The following is a 21,833-nucleotide window of genomic DNA, read 5'->3' on the forward strand; positions in this document are numbered from 1 at the left end:
ACTTTCTTTTTCACTTTGTTGGTTAATAGGTTGTGGATCTTGATCGAGGGTTGGTATTAAACTCAGAAGGAAGATACCTTCAGGACTCTCATGGAAATCCTCTCCGGGTTAAAATAGGAGGTGATGGTAGGACAATTGTGGGTAAGTGAGACTTAACCCATTTTTAAAAATCTCCATTAAAGATATTCTTTAATAAGGGATTTCATGTTTGAGAGGAGAGATTAGGAGGACTAAGAAGTGTGATGCTTCTGTTCCATATTCATTTTTTAAAGACTTATTTCCATCAGCCTGCTGTGGTGGATAGAGAGCTTGCCTTAATATTAGGAAGACCTGAGTTCAAGTTCTGATTTTGATGCATACTAACTATGAACCATACTAGGTATGTGAGTCTGGGCAAGCCAATCTCTTGCAGCTTTACACACTTCTGTAGGGTTGTAAATTGTAGAGTAGGAGCCTATGTATCCTGGGGATACCTCCACTAATATCCTTTTCTGATCTCTCAATACAGACTTGTGTTCTTAACAGTTAGGACAAGTTTGAGTATGAAATTGAAAGGGGGAATTTTCTCCTTGGGGCTTCCTCTGTGTGTTTGTATTCATAATTGGGTGAATGAAATCAGTTTTAGTATGGTTTTCTTTTTAAAAAGTCACAGAAGTAGAACTTCTGATAGTTCCACAATCTCTACCCATAGCCTTGATATAGTCTCTGGTACAACAATATCAAAGATGGAGAAAAGATTCCTTCCAGCTTATAACTTAAAAACTGCAAATCCCACTGAACTGATAGATTCTTTTCAGTAATGATCCCTTTTACTCTTTGGACCATTTCTAGTCCATTCTTATGAAGGATGATTTCATCATCAACAGAATTTATGTTCCAGGCACTATGAAAAGAGTTGGATATATGAAGAAAGACAAAAACATGGTTCCTAATCTCAAACATTTCAAATTCTAAGCAGGAAAGACAATAGGCAGTGGAAAGGTATGGAGTTGGAGAATGTAGTGTCATGGGTGGAGGGGAATGCGTTTTTCAGAATTATGCCAGCATAATGATATTAGTGTTTTGTTAACATCAATGTCAAGAAATTGTGTCTGTGCTTATGATATTTATATATTATGCCTCACTGGGGAAAAGATTTTGTTCTTTTGGAAAATTCAACCTCTTAGTCAATGTCAACTTAATGGCCATTTGTCACTAATTTACTTTTTCCTTATCTTTATTCAAAATCCCTCAGTCAGAACCTTCACAGTTACCTTTTCCCCTTACTTCCCTTGAATTTCGCAGTTCTGCTATGTGCTGATAAATTATTGCCACTACTTTCCAGAACCATCTAGTCATGAAAGGTACCCCTTCACTATAGAACCCTGGTATAGGAAAAGTCAATGATTTTCATAAGTTATTTATTAAATTGCTGAAATCTGAAAAAGAATAGTTACTGGTATGTAGCTAATATCTGATTTGTTAAGAATATTATAAGTATGTCCTTGAGAAATAGCATACTTTCTAAAATATGATGTGATGTATCCCCTTTTTGAAGGAGTATATAGCCCTTGATTCATGATAATGAAAAATTTAAAGAATTTCAGCTGAGAAAAGAATCTAAACACTGTTGAAAGCTCATGATATGATGTGATTATTATATTATTCATTGTCTTAAGTTGTCTGATTTCCCTCCCCCCCATGCCCCATTTGATCCTTACTCCCAGTAAGTAAACCTCCTCTCGTAATTCAATTCAGCAGCTATTCTACAGTTGACAGTTCTAAAAAGTTGCTGGGGACAATAAGTCGAGTTGGTCACTAAAGGTCATAGTCAATACTGTATGTGTCAAAATGAGACTTTAATCAAGTCTTCCAGAATCAAGCCTTCAATTCATTTTACCATCTTGTCCCATCTTAATTATATATTTGTAAGTCAGACACATATTTATTAGAAATGCTCTTTCAAATTTAGACCAGGAGTTCTTAACTTTTTATGTCTGTCACAGACCCCTCTGGCAAATTGGTGAAGTATATAGCTCCTATCTCAGAATATTTTTAAATTTTAATTGAATGAAGTGTTCAATTTCAGTTTGAGACTAGGGCAACTAAAGACATACTCCCATACACATATGCATGCATGTATATATACATATATAATATATATAATACATACATGTATATATTTATATATACATATATGTGTTTATACATTTCTCATTCAGGTTCAAAGACCTTTTGAAATCTATCCATAGAACCCTTGGCATAGACCACTCTCTAATGATAGCTTTAAACTCAGAAGCTGTCAAAAATGGCTTGTGTTTTTGATGGCCTAGAAATAGTCCTCCTAAATATTTTTGCATGTATAGTTGCAGATCATTTAGGCTCAACCTAACTATAAGAGATCTTGTCTCAATTTGCAATTTATACCCATATTCATTGCACGATGTCTTCTGTTGTTGTTTCTAGATATGGGTGGAACCCCAGTGGTGAGTCCTGATGGACTCCCATTATTTGGTCAGGGCAGGCATGGGAAGCCTTTGGCTAGTGCCCAGGATAAACCTGTATTAAGCCTTGGAGGAAAACCATTGATGGGTTTGGAGGTTATCAAAACAACCAAAACACCCACCACTACATCAACAACTCGTCCTACTACAACTACAACTATGGCAACTACAACCACCACCACCACCCCTGCTACCACGACTACCACCACCCCTGAGCCAACGACTCCTGAGCCAACCATTCCAGTCCCAACCTGTCCTCCAGGTACCATTGAACAGCAGGATGATTATGGTAATTTAATCATGGGAGCAGATGGTATGCCTGAATGCTATCCTGAAGAAGGTAAGCCTTCTTTTATTTTGGTCTGATTCACTATAAGTGGATGGTTACATTTCAAATGAGATCTGTCATAAAGTACTATATATTTATTTTTCTTGGTATTTATCAAAATAGAATCAGAATAGCTTACAAACTCTAGAGAGTACAGTGAATGGTTTGGTATCAGGCTATCATTTGTAGTAAACCATGTGAACTAGAAAAACTGAAACCTGAAATGTGGGGAGATATTTAGTTAAATCAGGGGTTCTTAACTTTTTGTATGTCATGGACCCCATTGGTAGTTTGGTGAAATATGGTGAAATTCTAAGACCCCCTCTTAGAATGTTTTTAAATCTATAAATTAAAATACACAGGATTAGAATGGAAAACAATCATACTGAAATAAAATCATCAAAATAGTTTTTAAACAAGTTCACAAACCACAGGTTAAGAATCCCAGACTAGATATTGCCAGATTTTTCATAAGTATGAGAACTACGAGAGTTGAGATATTCTTTCTATTTATGTGCCACCTATTAAATCCCTGGTTCTGCTGCTCCTTTGCTTATTCTACTAGGAGAACACTTTTCTGTAAGTTCACAGGAGTGCTGGGATACTGTGTTACATTTGATAGTTTGTTCTCTTGAGAAGATTGCACTGCCCAAAGGAGAGTCCATCCTGGATTTGTGTTATGAAAATAAAGAACATGCCCAATTTTCCAGCTTCCCATTGAAATGAAACTTGGCGCCTTTACCATGCACCTGCATTTCTTGAAAACTTTTAATGATCAGTCTGTCAGTTTTTGCCTAACAGCTGTGATCAGTAATAGGTACCTAAAAAACATCTATAATCAAAATGGGAACCACAGAAGCCAGATCTGCATGTGGAAAAAGTCTAAATCAAAGGGAAAATGTTACATCTGAGAACTTCCTCTAAGGAGTCACAAGAAAAAAAATGAAATTTTTATCTTCTGAAAAAAGAGAATTGTCCCAAAGAAAGCATGACTTTCATATGCATGGTGAGTACAAAGCAAATTTTACTTTTGAATTCTTTATACAAAATATTTTGTTCACTCACTCATTCATGTTCATATTCTATTTGTTCACATTCAGTGTTGTGATTTAAAAAGCCAAAGTAACATCAGCACTAATTATTGTTTGACACTGAGTGTTTTGTAAGGGGAAAGCTTAGGAGATGCAGTGGGTAGAATGGTGGGCCTGGAGTTAGAAAGACTCCCAAATTAAATTTAAGCCATATGATCCCGTTCAAGTCACTTAATCCTGTCTGCCTCAATTTCCTCATCTGTGAGGAGAAAGAAATGACAAACTACTACAGTGTTTTTGCCAAGAAAACCCCAAATGGGGTCACTAAGAGTCTGACAGAATTGAAAAATAACTGAACAACAAATGCCATATTAGAGAGGTTTTGATTTTTGCAGGGCAAAGAGGGCTGGATTTGGTTGGAATCAGACAAACCTGGAGTTAAATTTGAACCCTGCTATTTACTCTCTATGTGACTTTGACTCTCTAGTTCTCATTCTCCTCATCTGTAAAATCAAAGGGTTGGATTAGATGAGCTTTAAGGTCCTTTCCAATTCTAAATCTTTGATTCTATCTATGAAGGACATTTTTGTGTAAATTTTCTCACACACAGGTAGTGGTGGAGTAGATAGAGAGTTGACCTTAAGAACCTGATATATACTGGCAAATCACTTAACCTTTCCAGTACTAGTATTCATTGGTAGAAGTTAGTCACTGGGGCTTCCTAAATTTCACTGAGATGTCAGGACCAGTTGTTGTCCTTATTCCTTTTTATTTACTTGGTTTTCTGAGCAATTAACTTTAAGTGGAATACTTGTAAAGAAAGTGGAATACCTTGAATCAGAGTCACAGAATCAAAGAAACCAAGCAAAAAGGATCTGAGGTTGATTGCTACCATTCCTATGTGAATAAATAGGAATCCTTGGTTTTATACCAGATAAAAGATTATTGAGTTTGTACTTGAAATTCTCTGGAAAAATAGAATACTTCTAAGTAGAAGTACTCTAATTATAGAGTTTTTTTTTTCTTATACTGAGCCAAAATCTGCCTTTACTTTCTTTTCTTTTAAAAAATTATTTAGTATTTTATTTTCCATAATTACATATAAAAAGTTTTTAACATTTATTCTTAACCCTTTGAGTTCCAAATTCTCTCTCTTTCTTCCTTCTCCCCCTCCTCTTTGAGAAGGCAAGCAATTTGATATAGATTATACATGTGTAGTTATGCAAAACATATTTCCATCATAGTCATATTGTGAAAGAAAACATAGAAAAACTCAAGGAAAATAAAGTAAAAAATATGTTTCGCTCTGTATTCAGACATTTTCTGTCCTTTCTCTGGGGATGGATGGCATTTTTCATCATTAAGTCTGCCAGAGTTGTCTTGTATCATTGTATTGTTGAGAGTAGCTAAGTCATTCAAAGCGAATCATATTATAATGTCGCTGTTACTTGATACATAGTTCATTTCTCCTTCAGCCCACATCTTTACAGGTTTTTTGAGAGATTCAGCTCATCATTTCATAGTATTCTATTACAAGGAGTATTCCATCATAATCAAATATCACAATTTATTCATCCATTCTCCAATTGATAGATATAACCTCCCTTTCAAATTCTTTGCCACTAGAAAAGAACTGTTATTCATATTTTTGTGTACATAGATTCTTTTCCTTTTTTTCTCTTTTTGGATACAAACTTAGTAATGGTATTGCTAGACCAAAGGCATAGTTTTATAGTTCTCTGAGCATAATTTCATATTGTTTTACAGGATGGCTGAAACAATTTACAACTTCACCAACAATGCATTCTTTCATTTTCCCCATATCTTCTCTAGTATTTGTCCTTTTCCCTTTCTGTTCTATTAGCCAATGTAATAGCTATGAGGTAGTGCTTCATAATTGTTTTATTTTGTGTTTCTCCAATCATTAGTGATTTTGAGTATTTTAAAAATATGGGTATAACTAGTTTTGATTACTTCATTTGAAAATTTCATATTTTTGATCATTTATCAATTGGGGAATGGCTCTTATTTTATAAATTTGATTTAGTTCTCTAAATATTTGAGAAATTAGAGGTCTTGATCAGAAAAATTTGCTTTAAATTTTTTCATAGTTGCTATTACTATATGTATTTCCCTCTATGCTATTCACCCCCCCATTTATTCTTTTCTCTTTCTTCTTTCATCCCATTCCTCCTAAAAAATGTTTTGCTTCTGATCACCACCTCCCCAACCTTCTATTACTCCCCCTTCTCTTAATCATTTTTGTTATTCCCTCTTTGAACTAATTCCTGTAATAGTAAGGTTACACTCACTCCCTCTCACCTCCTCAATCATGTGAGATAATTTACCCTATTCTACCTCTCCCTTTCTCTTTCTCCCAGTGCATTTCTCTTTCTCACCCCCTAATTTTTTTTTTTTTAGAAATCATCCCCTCATATTATTCTCAGACTTGTGCCCTATATCTATGTATTCTCCTTCCAACTGCCTTAATATTGAGAAAGTTTTTATGAGTTATTCATATCATGTTCTCTTTCCTGTTTACCTTTTGATACTTTTCTTGAGTCATGTGTTTGAAAGTCAGATTTTCTATTTAGCTCTAGTCTTTTCATCAAGATTGCTTGAAAATCTCTGTTTTATTGAATATCCATTTTCCCTCTGAAAAGCTAAACACATTTTTGCTGGGTAGATGATTCTTGGTTAATCCTTGCTCCTTTGCTTTCTGGTATATAATATTTCAAGTCCTCTAATCCTTTAATGTAGAAGCTACGAAATATTATGTTATCCTGTTTGTGGCTCCATGATATTTGAATTGTTTATTTCTGGCTGCTTGCAGTATTCTTTTCTTGACCTGAGAGCTCTGGAATTGGGCTATAATATTTCTAGGAGTTTCATTCTAAGAATCTTTTTTAGGAGGTGATTGGTGGATTATTCCTATTTTACCTTTTGGTTATTGATAATTCTTGAAAAATTGTATCTAGGCTCTTATTTATTTGATCATGGCCTTTAGGTAATCCAATAACTTTTAAAATATTTCTCCTAGAATTATTTTCCAGGTCAGTTGTTTTTCCAGCGAGATATTTCACAGTGTCTTCTATTTATTTATTCTTTTAGTTTTATTTTATTGTTTCTTAATTTCTTATAAAGTCAGTAGCTTCCACTTGCATAATTCTAATTTTTAATAAATTATTTTATTAAGTGAGCTTTTGTACTTCTTTTTTTCACTTGACCAATTCTAATTTTTAAGGAGTTTTATTCTTCAGTAAATTTTGTGCCTATTTTTTTATTTGGTCATTTTTGCTTTTTAAGGGATCCATCCCCTCATTGATCTTTTGTACCTATTTAACCATTTGGACTATTCTGTTTTTTTAAGGTGCTGTTTTCTTCAGTAGTGTGTGTGTGTGTGTGTGTGTGTGTGTGTGTGTGTGTGTGTGTCTCCTTTACCAAGCTGTTGACTATTTTTTTTATGACTTTTTTGCATCACACCCACTTCTCTTCTAGTTTTCCTTTTACCTCTCCTACTTGATTATTGAAATCCTTTTTGAGCTCTTCCATGGCCTGAGACCAATTCATATTTTTCTTGAAGGCTTTGGATGTTGAATCTTTGACTAAGTTATCTTCTTCTAATGTGTGTTTTGATGTTCCTTGTCACCAAATAACTTTCTGTGTTCAGAATTATTTCCATTGTTTGCTCATTTTTCTAATCTATTTCTTGACTTTTAACTTTTTGTTCAGGCTCTGCTTTCAGGATGGAGAGTGCACTGTCCTAAGCTTTAAGGGGTTTATATAGCTGTTTCAGAGCTACTTCTAGGGACCTGTAAGTTTTCAGTTTTTCCAAGTTTGTATGATATAAAGAGAGGTGCTTACTATTCTCCTATCCTGTGCTCTGGTCTGTTAGTGACCACAAATACTCTTTTCTGTCCTGGAACTATTAGGAGGGTCCCCTAGTCTGGACAGGCCAGCACTGCATTGTGCTCCACTTTTCCTAGGTTTTATAGACCTTCCCTGTTGACCCTCTAAATTGTATTTGGCTGGAAAATTATTTCACCTCATCCTTTTGAGGATTCTGCTACTTCAGGAATTATTTTATGGCTATTTAAAAGTACACAAGAGCTTTGGGGGAGAGCTTAGACTGGTTGAGGCCTTGACTCCCAATCTGCTTTTAATATCTATACTGTGTTCCTAGTTTTGGCCTCTCATTCAATAAGGTGAGTCTAGTCAGTGTTTCATCTATCTCTTCAAATAATCAAAAGTCAGTTATTGTAATGTTCAAGCTAGCTTTCTGGAGGTCCTCTGGAAGGGTTTTAGTCTTAGCAGGATAGACACCATGAGAGTGGACAAGAATAGAGTTCAAAATCTTTATTGTTTCTTACACAGTGTGTGTCTGTCATAGTCTGACCCAGTCTCATCTGGCCCCGTCTCATCCAGACAGTCTGCCAGTCTCAACCAGCCTCCAGCAGGAAGCAGGAGAGCCACCATAAGGATGGTCAAAGATAGAATGTCTCTCTTCCAGTCCTTCTTAGACCTTATATACCTTATTATAATTATATCTTATGGCATGCTGATTATGTGTGAATTAGAGAACCATTACATCACCATACTAAGTACTAAGTATATATGTGAACTAGAGAACCATTCTCCCATCAATTCCACTGAGTTAACACCTTGTTTCAAATATACTTCTCCACAGTGCTGATTCTCTGAAAGTTATAACAATACCCCATCTCTCAAGTCTTCTTTTTTTCAGGATAACATGTTTAGTAGCTTCAAGTGAGAGAGTAAGATAATTTTCCCAGGGTCATGAAGCTAGTAAGTATTTGAGGCAAAATTTGAATTCAGATATTCCTATTTTCAAGTCCAATAATCTTTAGCATTACCAAAAATGATCATGTAATAATTAACAAAAATAATAAAAAATAATTGACATTTGCAAAGTACTTTCAAATTTACAAAGCACTTGAGCTTCCTAATATCCCATTTCATAGATTTGCAGCAGATTACAAAGTCTGGCAGGGTTAGAGCACAAACCTAGCAATAAACTTTGGTGTGTGTAAGGGCCCAGCCTAATTAAGATCAAAGAAATTCCTTATCAGAAGTTTATGCCCCAGATGAATTTTTCTGGCAAAAGTCTGTAATGAAGTAGATTATTAAGGCATAAAGTATTTGCACTATGTATTGGTGAGGAAAATGAAAAGGGCTTGTTTCCTTTGGGGGAAGGGAAATCTATGTCTATATTCTATATCTATATATACACATATGCATACAAGCACTCACACATGCAAATTGTTTACATGCACATAAATATTCAAATCTATAAAATAAATGCATGATACATGCATATGTATAAATGCAGTTATCCATGTATGAATATATGTATGCACATAGTTACACGTTATGTTGATATACCTACACATCTATGTTGTATATATAGCACATTCATATAAAGTTTATTAACTATTTGTACATTTTTGTTTGGTGGTTGTGCATCTTCAGATTTTTTTTTTATTAGTCTTGACTTTTCCATTACATAATTTCTTTGAGGTTAAATAATGTTGCTTTTGTTTATTTAAAAATTTATTTTCAATAAACAAGTATTAAGTTACTTTTCCTCACACCCTTTTGCATTGGAAAAGAAAGAAGAAAAACAAGATGCTTTTAAGAAATACTTGGTTAAGTAAAACATTCCTACTTGATCATATAAAAATGTCTCTCTCATGCTGTACTTTGAATCCATCATCTTTCTTGTCAGAAGATGTGTAGGTAGCATTTTTTATCATTGGTCCTTTAAAATCATGGCTGGTCATTTCATTGATTCAGAATAGTTTGTCTTTACAATGTTATTGTAATTGTTTGCCTGGTTCTTCTTACTTCACTCATAATCAATTCACTCAGGTTTCTGAAATAGACTCTTATAATTTTTCATGGTACTATAATATTATGTTACATTTATTTGCCAAAATTTGTTTAACCATTACCCTAATGATTGCACTTTAATTTCCAGTTCTTTGCTACTATAAAAAGAGTTGCTATAAATATAATTTTATACATGAATTCTTTTTCTCTGTCTTTGATCTCTTTGAAGTTTAGGCCTAGAAGTAATGGACCCTATCATTGCATAAAGGGTAGTTATTCAGTCAATGTGGTTGACTTATTTTGATCTCTTCTTCAGTTACAAAAGTAATAAAATCTATTCTTCCTTCATTTTCAGGGTCCTATTCTTCAGTGTATTTGATTGTAATGTACTTGGTTGGAGATATTATGTCCTTCAGCAAAACTTTGGAAATCTAAAGCATCTATTATTCTGGAAAACTATCTGGTTCTTAATCATCTTTCCATCAAAGTAATTAAAGGAAGATTTTGCTTTATCTGAGCCAGTTGCTTCTCTTCTGATTGAAAAGATTCATGATGTCACCAGTGTGGGAATTTCCTCTATCAACAAGATTAAATACTTCTATATTTCTTGAATTGCCATGATCAAAACTAAATTCATCACTTGAGGGCCACCAACCTTCTAGTGATGAACCCATACTCCAGAGCTTGCTTTCTACTGGGACAGTCTGAGAGAACTTAGAGTCCCCTTTGACATCATGCTTTTGAAAAAAGGACTTTGATATAAGGGAACAGCCACATGAGTCTCAAGTATTTATGATTCATTGGTCCTCTGTCTATTCCTCAAACTTAAGATGAGAAATTTTTTTTATGAAACAAGTTTAACATTAATATATTGTTGTGATTTTGAATATATATGTTATATATTTGGGATGAATAGTTCAAGAATATAAATCCTGATTATAGGAAGTTAGCAATTGATAATTGGCTTTTAATATCATGAAACTAAAAACTTTGCCATTGATGATGTATTTATCTTCCAGAGTTTATCTTTTGCATTCTTCAAAATGTAATTGTGAAGACTTGACCACTCTGCTTAGAAAATTATGCCATTATTTTCTGAATATCAGATTTGGATATTATTTGTCTCTGCTTGTGACTCTTTTCTCATGGGGTCAAGATGACACTATTCCAGAAAAGTCATTCCAGACTCTGTTAGTTCTGAAAGAAAGACTTTTCAATATTCTGAAGGGTGATTTCCTAATGACTCATGGAGTTTAAAGGTTATGCATCTTGCGATAGTCAGACACTGTTTAAAAAGCAAAATAAAAGGACTGTGTTGGTTAAATGAAGACATTTGAATATGTCATCACTCAAAGGAATCACATTTGACACAAGGAAACCACAAAGAGAATTATATGAGCTTTTCTTCTTCCTTCCTGTTTACTTTAGGATATAAAAAATGTTACATTTTACACATTTGATATCATTGAGGATATTAAGCCAATGGAAGAAATCTTGCTACATGCTGAAGAAAAACAATATTTCTATAGCTAAAAATTAAATATATGAAAAGAAGAAAAGACCAGCCATATAAAACCCACCAAAATACTCATCTCCTGGCATAGTAGATCTTGAAGCTATCAGATTTGAATCATCTTGGGAACATGCTCTTTTGCCCTGAAGAAAAATTGTGTATGATGTTTATATGAAGGGACCATTCTATCCAGAGAATGAAAGATTCAAGCTTCTTGCTTTTCAGAACCATCAAATGGCTCACAGGGTGATTTTTTTTAGCCCAACAGCAGTCCTGGTACAATTATGGGAACTATCAAATAGTGGTTAAAGATTTCTACCATTAAGCATCCAAGTACTCCACATTTTAATAAGATATTCTTAATGTATAGTCAGGGTTTATTTGGGCATCAACATTATCTTTGTTCTAGTCCATCCAGGCTTTTAAAAAAATCAAGTTATTATCACTAGTGAAATTTGGGGTTATCTTCCTCAATAATCTTCTAAAAATAAAATAAAAACAGTAAGCATTGTGCTATTTTAATTTTCTGTCTAGAATTAATACATTATAATACAATAGCACTGTATTCACACTCTTTTCAGGTCACATGTATACTCCAATAACAGGAGAATACAGTAATACATTTCTTATCCAAAAACCTGAATATCTTTTATTTTTTTTCTTTATACACTTGGTTCTGTATGAGTTACACTACTCTCTTAGAAAAAAAGAAAATGGGAATCATCTGCATGTTTGTTGGCTCACAAACTATTTTACTCTAATGGTAGTGGTAGAATTTGTAACAGAAACCAAGAGTTTTAGTTTCAGCCTGGTGTCTAAATAACTTTGCTTAAAGTCAGGATTTTCATGTTTATGATTCCTAATTCTGTAACTGACCCACTCATGGGGAATCATCTTAATTGTTCTGTACCTCAGTTTTCCTTTCCCCCCAAATAAGATAATGTTATTAATAGATTTCCTGAAGAATATATGGCTACCTTAAAGAAATGCACTATCAAAGTTGAATTATTTAACTGAGCTATTTATTAACAGAGAGTTAGAAATTTTTCGGAGGTAAAAATAATTTACTCAAATTTTGATATGGCAATGACTTTTCCTCTTTTAAAGGCTGTGCCTATACTTTCAAATGGAGTGGTGAAATTTTATAATCATCCATTTTACATCTTATATTATTTGCTACTTGTCTTTAAATATAGTTATTCATATTTGTAGGTATCACAGTCTTAATTCAGGAAAAGTAATCAATCAATCGAGGATTCCTGTGTAGGATTTAGCCATCTTGTTGCTCATGGTCAGTCCTAAAAGTTAACTATTTAAACATAATTATGCTAAAATGATCTTATGATAATAGACTTATTTAAACCCAAACTATCTTCAGGAAAGATTTGTGAGTTTTGGCAAATTATTTCTGAACCTCATTAACGACTTTTATATATTTGTATGTATAATCAAATACTTTGGTGGGAGTGGGATGGCAGGAAGTGAGGTCTGGAGAGAAGTGGGAGGATGAAAGAATGGAGAAACTATGATAAAAGAATGAGGGAGTTTGGAAATGAATGTACCTATTGATGTGGGCAATGAATAAAGAGATGGGAAAGTCAGGGAATCCAGTCCTCCTACTCCAAAAAGGAAGCATTCCTAGGGTCATGGAACCATTTATGATGGGGGTGGGGAAAAGAAGTGTAGAGCAGAGAAGCATACATTTTAGGAGGCTTTGCCATAAAGCTTCCTCTTTCATCCACTGATGTCCCTTTCTTCCCACTCAGACTTCCAAAGCTTACAATTTTATGTTCTAATAATTGGGCAACAGGAAGAATTTTTGTCAGCTACCACAAAGAGGCTGGGGAAGGAATTGAGAACAGTTCTGACAAAGCTTGAAAGACTCTCTAGGAGAGATCAAGTGCATTGGAGAATCCAAAGGAATGGAAAGGTTTTCTTTCCCTTGAGCCAAGGCAGAGATTTCATTTCCATCCTTCTTGGAGTAAAAGATGGCATTGTAATATCTTCTCTTTTCTAGTGTAGTGTCTGAAAGAACTCTGAATCCTCTGCAGCAATGTGAATTTAATCCCATTGTCATTGTTGTGAATTAATTCTTGTGTACTGAGATTTAATTCTGAAGGGAGAGAGGACTAAATGGAAGGAATAAATGTTGTCAGCATTTGGCTACTCTTTTTCTTTGCTTCCGATAGATAATTTCTCTGGGTTGGAGACAGATACAGCAATACCCACCGAAGAAGCTTATGTGGTGTATGATGAAGGTAATAACAGATTGAAGACTTTATATGAATTAAGTTAATTCTGATCAAAGGACTTTTTGAAATTAGGAAGCAGAGATAATTTCAACTTCCATTTGTGATTTCATTCATGTCTTTGTTTTTCTGTCTTCCCTCTCCCCTTGTGGAAATGCTTTTTGTGATTAATTTTTTTTTTAATAATACAGACCTTTTTCCATTGCTCTTCCTTTTCTTCCTCATTTCTGTTGTTTTTCATAAAATCTTTTCTGCTTTTATAGGTGTTATTGATCTTCAGTCACAGGATCATATTGTTAGCAAAGGGCACATAATTATGAATTTCCATCTTTGCAAGGCAGGGGGATTGTATTTGTTAGAAAGAAACTTAAAAATTTAAACAGTACATGTAATAAACTTGTAGTCATAGCAGGATGTATGTCCTGAATAAAAATGGTATCCTCTTTAAAGAAGCCCTTATTACTTCCTTTGCTCCTTGGATCCTCATTGATCAATTTTTATATCAAACTGTCCCAAAACACAAAATGCTTCAGGAGTACCATCCTTTTTTTAAACCTAGTTTTAATTAAATTTCATGTAGTGGTTCCTAGACGTTTCAGACTAAATTTGACTAATAAAAACACACATGCATTGTTTCAAACAGATGTTTGAAAGCAAAGAAAGATATTTTAGCAGCAATGAAAACATTAAGGATCTTTTTAACTGTTGTCATGCAATAGTAATAAAAAGATAATAAATAATAAATAAGAGATAATTAAGCAAAATGTCATCTTTAAATATCAACAAATTACAACTCCTCTCCTTTTTAAAGGACTGTGCAAACCACATAAAGAATGAGAGCATATGTTCCATTATGATCTTTCACGGTCTGCAAAGGAAGACCTATTTAGTGAAGTGAACTAGAAGAGCCTTGGTCTTAGGACACAAAGATCTCAGTTCAGTCTTTTGTCAAGTCACACAATTTCCCTAGATCTTAGTTTCTTCATCTGTAATATTAGATGATCTTGAAGATTCTTTCCTGCTTCAACACTCTGCTACTCTGAAATCTCAGCACCTCCTTCTATGTTTCTATGAAATATAGATAGATGAATTTGCTACTTTTGTTGGCCATTATTAGGGGCAAGTGTTGGGAAGAAATAAAGTACAAGGAATAAGACACTATTTTATAGAAAGGTTGAGGAGCAAATTACTTTTGGACAATTAGTAAAGACTGATTTTATTCATTTTATATTCTCACCTTTTAGATGAATAGAAATTGTTTTGAAGTAGAATAAAAATTTTTTTAAAGTAAAAATAAAAACTGTAACAGTGTAACAGTGCAAATAATGAATCTTGTTACAAAACTTTGATATCTTTTTCAGATTATGAATTTGAGACCACATTGCCTCCTACCACTACCAAGTCCTCAACTACTACAATGGCTATTCCAAAGATCATCTCACCAGAAGGGTCAATCAGTTCTTTTCCAGAGGAAGAATTTGATCTGGCTGGAAAAAAACGATTTGTTGGTAAATTAGCTCTCTTTAATAGCATACATATGGTCACATGGATTTTTTTTTGTTGTTGTTAAAACTACACTGTTTAGTTCCTTGATTCCCAACCATAACTCTGATTTCTTGTCCTAGCTACAACTGTACAGTTTGATGGGAGTTTCCCAGACAAATATTTCCCAGCTGTAATAAGTGACTCATTTCTGCTCAGGTGCCCATGAACTCTCTCTGTCTCTCTCTCTGGAGTATAAAAACAAGTGTAAGAAGAATACAATGCAGTTTAGAAATGATTGGCTTTTTAGACCAAATCTAATTCCTCTCTTAAGATGGCAGATCTAAAATAGCAGCTGTAAAAGTTTTTATAAAACAACCTTTAATTATACAGTCATTTCCAAAAATGACTATTTTTTCCATTGAGTTGTCTAAATATGTTCAACATTTATAATAATAGCATTTAGATAGTGTTTTAAGATTTGCCAAGTACTTATTAATGTATTGATCCTTATTATAACCATGTGAGATAAGTACTAATATTATAGGATAGCTAAGTGGCTCAGTGGATAAACTGGAGTCAGGAAAACTCATCTCTGTTAGTTTAAATCTGGCCTCAGATACTTGCTAGCTGTGTGACCCTGGGCAAGTTTTTTAAGCCTGTCTGCCTCAGTTTCTTCATCTGTAAAATGACCTGCAGAAGGAAATGGGAAACCACTGTAACATCTTTGCCAAGAAAATACTAAGTGGGATCACAAAGAATCAGATATGATTAGAACGAATGACCAACAAGTTGTCCAATGTCACATTGGCAGGTATTTGAGGCAGGATTTGAATTCATGTCTTTGTACTTCCAAAATCTGACAATCAATCTATGTACCACTTAGCTATTATTTCAACTGCATTTTCTGCTAGTTGCTGGATGGAGTTACTAGTAGTTATTAATTGAGAATAGCAGCACAAAATCTGTGAGTTTTATAAATTCATAAGATTATAACTTTAAAGCTAGAAGCTACCCCAACAGCAATAGGAGGAAAATGTCAACTGCCCAAAGTTACACTGATAAACATCACCAAACTGGAGTTTTCAGACTTCATAGTTCTTCAGACTCATAGTTCTTTCCATCATATCATATATATTCCTTGTTAATAATCCACATCTTAAGAGCCTCAAAAATTGGAGGTTCTCTTTGGGAAGGAAAAAAACAACCTTTAAAATAGGAAGTTATTTGCTGCTGCTACCAGTCATCATGACTTTAATCTTTCTTAATAAACTAATTGCTAACTAACTATTTTATCTTAGTTCATATTTTATTAAGGAGAGAGAAGTGAACAGTTTAGCTAAGATCATGCTTTTCTGTTTCCAAAACCAGTGTTCTGTGGTGAACTAAGGACAGCTCTGGCCATCCAAGATTCTTTTACTGCAGATCAAAACCACACTTCCTTGAATAGCAAGAATCTTAATTTTACTTAACGTTCCTGAGGCAAAATTGTAATGTTTTTCTCATTATTGCTCCAGCCCCATCAGATTTGCTAAAAAAAATCACTTCCTTTTCTCCCTAAACTTTCACAACAAAAATTGAAATCTACTGAGCACTATTATCTGACTCACTGTAGTCCTTAAACACTAAAAGACTCTGTTGCATGGATGTTTTCAGGGTAGAATTAACTTCAGGAATGTTCCTGATTAGATTTATGAATTGTGTTTGTTCCAAAAACTGGACAGTAGAAAATAATTGAAAATAGAGTCAGGGAAAGTACAGATGCCATTTAGGACAGAAAACTTGCATTAAGACAGAGAATCCAGTTCCAAAGAGATGAAAAAAGTTAATTAGCAATTAGTAATAATTGCAAATTCATAGGATGATACATCTAGAGCTGAAAGGACCTCAGAGGCCACCTAATCTAATCCCTTCATTTTATCGATATGGAAACTAAGATTTGAGACTTGCCCAAAGTTACACAGGTAGTATGTGACAAAGGTGAGATTTTAGCCCATGTCACTGATTCAGAAATGAAGCATTCTTTCCCCTACATAATGCTACCTCTTCTGTTCTCCAAAGCATTCTAACTGGACAGAGGAAATAATGGATAAATAAACCACAGTCTTGTTTGATTCATTTCTTTTTCAAATTCAGGGCAGAACCCACACTGTGAGAAATGGCAAAAATGATTTGGCCTAATCTCACAATTATTTTAAAATACTGAAATGGCTATGCCTGTCCAGGTGATTAAACGAAACATTACTTACCTGTTTTAGAAATCTTTGATAAGGATATGTCAGGTTTGGTAGAAACCATTAGATCTTTTGTGGTAATGATAAACGATTAAGAAAATTTTAGGTACGTTGTTGATCAATCTATACCAGTCTATTAAGCATAATTAAAAACATGTAAGATCCATCATTAGCTTTTGAGTTTAAAGACTAGGAACAAGAGATTTGAGGAAGAGAGCATTCTGTTTTGACCACAATCTCTGAGGCTCTTTCTCTCCCAGACTGATACCTTTGTAATGGTAAATTAGACCATCTTTGGCTCATTTCTTATCTAGCCCTTAGTCACAGATTGGGCATTGCCTCAGAAACCGAAACTTGAGAAAGTCCTTAATTTAGGAAGATAAGGTTACTCACTGTTTCCTGGCCTATTGTTAATTTTCTTGACTTTCTTTTTCTTCTTTGATGACTGGAAGAGAAAATAAGGTTGATGATTTTGCTCAGCTTTGTCTCGCTTGCAATTCACTTGCAAGTCAAGACATTACCCCAGGATGTTATTGGTTCTCCTTGAAAACAAAGGACCAACAACAATAAGAACCAGGATGAATGGAGTATAGATTGGAAATGGTGATTTTTTTTTTTTTTTTGATGACCACACCTGGGATTTCATATAGAGAGCTTTGATATTGAGCTTCAGTGCAGAATGGCTTCTCATCACCTCAGCTTGGGTCACCCAGGCAGTAGATAATAGAGGCAGGATCTGAATGCAGATCTTTTTTTATTTTAAAGCCAGCTCTTGATTTACTTTGCCATTCTACCTTCCCTGCGTTGATAGCAGGCAAAGGTCTTTGACCTGATTTTTTTTTTTCCAGCTCCTTATGTGACCTATCTAAATAAAGATCCACTGGCTCCATGTTCTTTGACGGAAGCTCTGGACCACTTCCAAGTAGAAAGTTTGGATGAAATCATTCCGAATGACCTAACAAAGAATGAATTACCTCCTCAACATGCTCCCCGAAACATCACGGTAGTGGCTGTGGAAGGATGCCATTCTTTTGTTATTGTTGACTGGGACAAATCCACTCAGGGTGATGTGGTTACAGGTGGGTTGAATGGAACTTTCTTGGTGTCTAGACCAATGCTCTGTACTCAGGAATAGATTTTGAATGAAAGAGTGAAAGCAGGAAGGTCTTGTACAATAGGAATGAAATGTCAGAAAGGTCTCAGTATAATTCTTAAGTCATTTGAGGGCATTATGGGGTCTTGTTTTATTTGGTTCTTCTATTACAATTGTTCATTTTGAACAAGTACTCCAAGCTTTTTGGACACTACAGTTTTGTTTTTTTTTTTTTTTGGGGGGGAGGTTCATGAAATCTTGGCCAAAATTCATTCTGAATATAAATTGACTCATAAAATCTCTTGCTAGGATTGAATTTAAAATCGTTAATTAATATCCATTAGTGATTTTAGCTTATGCTATTCTTTCTTTGTTCTATCTGTATCTAGCTTAGATATTACAATTACATTTATTTCACTGAAGAGGTTATCATATAAATTCTTAAAGAAGATTGACACTTAATCATTCCTTTCTCTGGACAATTCCCTACTGGAAAATTCATTCCTTTCTGGTATAGGCGTATGTGATAAGGAAATGGAGAGAAGTAAAGTTTAAAATGATAGCTTTTCTTTTATGCCTAGTGCTAATTGATAAAAAAAACCTTTTGAATTTTAAAATTTTCTCTTTAGTTCTAACTTTAGCTTTCAAAAAAGAAAATTTTCATGATGATTCAGGATAATAATTCTATTCTAAGGTATATATACTTGGTGATCCTTGAAAAAAGGTCAAACTTTCTAAGGACTGCTGAGTCAGGGTAGAGAGTCTAAATCCCATCAGGATATATGGCCTGGGGAAGAGAATAATTGGCAGGGTATTGAGGATATGATAGCTATCTTCAAGTATTTGAAGATATGGAATAGGAATTAGAATTGTTTTGCTTGGCCCCAAATGGTAAAATTTAGAGCAAGGAGTGAAAATTTCAGAAAGACAGCATCTTTGTAAGGAAAATAATAATTATCCATTGGGAACTAGATTCCATTGAGAGGAGATGTAGGGTCTTCCAATGAAGGATGAATGACTGCTTGTTGGAGGATATTGTAGAAAGAATTATTAGTGAGGCATATAATCTATTAGTTGATCTATGCTTCAGCTCTTAGGTTCTGTGATTCTTCACTGATAGATAAAATATAACACATGAAACCTGATTTTTTAACACTGGCTTAGGTACTGTGTGACTTTGGGAATGCCCTTTTATTTCTGTGAACTGCAGGTTCTTCATGTCTAAAATGAATCAAAGCTGGTACTCAAACATAGGTCAGAGATTTCAGAGATTATAGAAATTTAATCTGTAAATCATTTAACATAACTCATTATATTTTTTATAGGTAAAGAAACCGATACTGATCAATGAACTTCATGTGCTTAATTAAGCAGAGACAGTAATCAATAGAAGCTCTTTTAACTGCAGTTCAATGAATGGGTTTTTCCCTTCCAGTATAATATGCTGTCTCTCAATTATTGCCAAAGATAGAGGCTGGAGGGCTGAGAAAGCCCTAAGATTGACTGGAATTTCTTGTGGAGTATGTTAGTAAGGCAAAGTGAGTCAGTGATATCAGAATCATAGAATTTTAAAGCAGGAAAACACCCCTATAAGCAATTTAGTTCAACTTCCTCATTTTATAAATGAGAGAATCAGGGTCTGAGAAGTAATTTGCCTGAGATTAAATCATTAGCACTTGAACTCCGTACATTATATATACTCTTTACACCTTGTAGGAGATCCTCAATTGGGCAAGCCAGTAGTGCTATAGGATTTCCTTAAAGAGAACAAGTATAATCCTAAATCAAAGGATAGTTTTTATGTGTCCAAAATTGCAGAGAGAGTATCAGAGTCAGGGAGATTTGAGTTTAAATCTTGATTCTTATACTTTCTATTGGGTAACTCACCTAAGAGACTATTTCCTTATAGTAAAACAGAGTTAATAGTGCCTATTACAGGCCTACCTATGAGGCTTAATGTGAATAACATATACAGTGCTTTATAAACTTTAAAGCACCAGATAAATGTCAGTTATTGTTATTGATTATTCATATTCCTTTAGTGGACTGGGTTTTTCGTATGCATTTATTTTTAATATAGCCACTGATCACTAACAGAAGATTCTTATACAAAGAACAATGATATGGGACCCAATTTGAATTCTTAAATGTTTGCTAGCATATATCTACTTTGAGATTTCTGATTTTTGTTTTTTATTTTCAAATAAATCCATGGATTTATATATATTTAGGCAATAGATATTTCATCATTTTGGCAGAAGTCACTATTTCAAAAACAAAACCCCTGCCTGGCTTTATCTACTATCTCATAACTGGCCATAGGATCTTGTCCCACTGGCTTTACTTAGTAAAGCCCCAGATTATGATTAATATCATTGTGGTTGATTGTATTTTCCTTCTTTTCATTTCTAGGTTATTTGGTTTATAGTGCATCTTATGAAGACTTCATTAGGAACAAATGGTCCACCCAGACTTCAGGGGTTACTCATTTACCTATTGAGAACCTCAAACCAAATACAAGGTATGACAATACTGGTTACACAATACAAAAATAATAAGGTAATGCGATTTGCATTGACAATTATCTGTCATCCTAATGTCACAAGCATTAGATAAAAAATTGTTTAAGTTTAGGAGCAAAATGCCATATATTTAAAGAGAAACTAAAGTTAATGCTGTTATTTTATTTATATTTTCAAACAGTTTTCCAAATGTGAATTAAGTAATTACTATTTAATTGAATTCAGTGGGTTAAGAAAGGAATAGATTGTTTTTCAAAATACCCATGAAATTTAGCATTATTTAGCAGCTCAAACTTCACCCTCATTCATAAGAATGAATTTATTGAAGTAGCCATTTCCAATATATTTTGTACAAATTTCGGTTTTTCTCTGATTTATAAGACCATATTATAATGGGACAAGAGTTAGAAGAGACCTCAGAAGTCATACAGTTCAGCAGTCTCATCTTACTTACAAAGAAGAATAATTTGCTCAATGTAATACAGTTGATAAATAGCAGAGTTTGAATTTGAATTCAGGTTTTTTGACTCTTAGGACAACTAGGTGGCACAGTTGATGGATTTTGGGATCTATGGTCAAGGAGACTCATCTCCCTGAATTCAAATCTGGTTTCAAATACTTATTAGCTATGTGATCCTGGGCAGGTCACTTAATCTTGTTTGCCTCAGTTTCCTCACCTATAAAATGAGTAAGGCAATATCAAATCATTTTAATATCTGCTAAGAAAATCCCAAGTAGGATCACAAAGAGTTGGATGTGACCAAACATCTACTTTTGATTAAGTTAAGTATGATTTTCACTTTCTGAAATGTAAAAATTCAATCCCTTCCCATGTATCTGGAAGTTTTAGATATGTCTTCAAAATCCTGGATTTTGCAATTGGTTGTGTTATCATTTTGACATAATAAATTGTCTTGTCATCTTGGATTAAACTGGAGAGAAACATTTTACTTTGTAGCTTTCTGCCAACAGTTGTTCAAATATTCCCCCTTCCAAAAGTGAAATCCGGTCACTGATTGACCACAGCTGCATTCAGGAGAGACAAGTG

The 21,833-nt window shown here is 34.0% G+C and overlaps 1 protein-coding gene across 1 annotated transcript in view; it reads left to right on the top strand.

The window, feature by feature from the left end:
• FNDC1 (fibronectin type III domain containing 1) overlaps nucleotides 1-21,833 on the top strand; it is a 117,630-nt gene that overhangs the window by 82,337 nt on the left and 13,460 nt on the right. Inside the window, 6 exon segments of the mRNA XM_051996746.1 lie at nucleotides 30-141; nucleotides 2,446-2,823; nucleotides 13,395-13,463; nucleotides 14,816-14,962; nucleotides 18,019-18,249; nucleotides 20,676-20,784. Of these exon segments, the coding sequence (XP_051852706.1) occupies nucleotides 30-141; nucleotides 2,446-2,823; nucleotides 13,395-13,463; nucleotides 14,816-14,962; nucleotides 18,019-18,249; nucleotides 20,676-20,784 (1,046 nt within the window).

Source organism: Antechinus flavipes, chromosome 4 (genome assembly GCF_016432865.1).
Source record: "Antechinus flavipes isolate AdamAnt ecotype Samford, QLD, Australia chromosome 4, AdamAnt_v2, whole genome shotgun sequence".
NCBI classification, from domain to species: domain Eukaryota; kingdom Metazoa; phylum Chordata; class Mammalia; order Dasyuromorphia; family Dasyuridae; genus Antechinus; species Antechinus flavipes.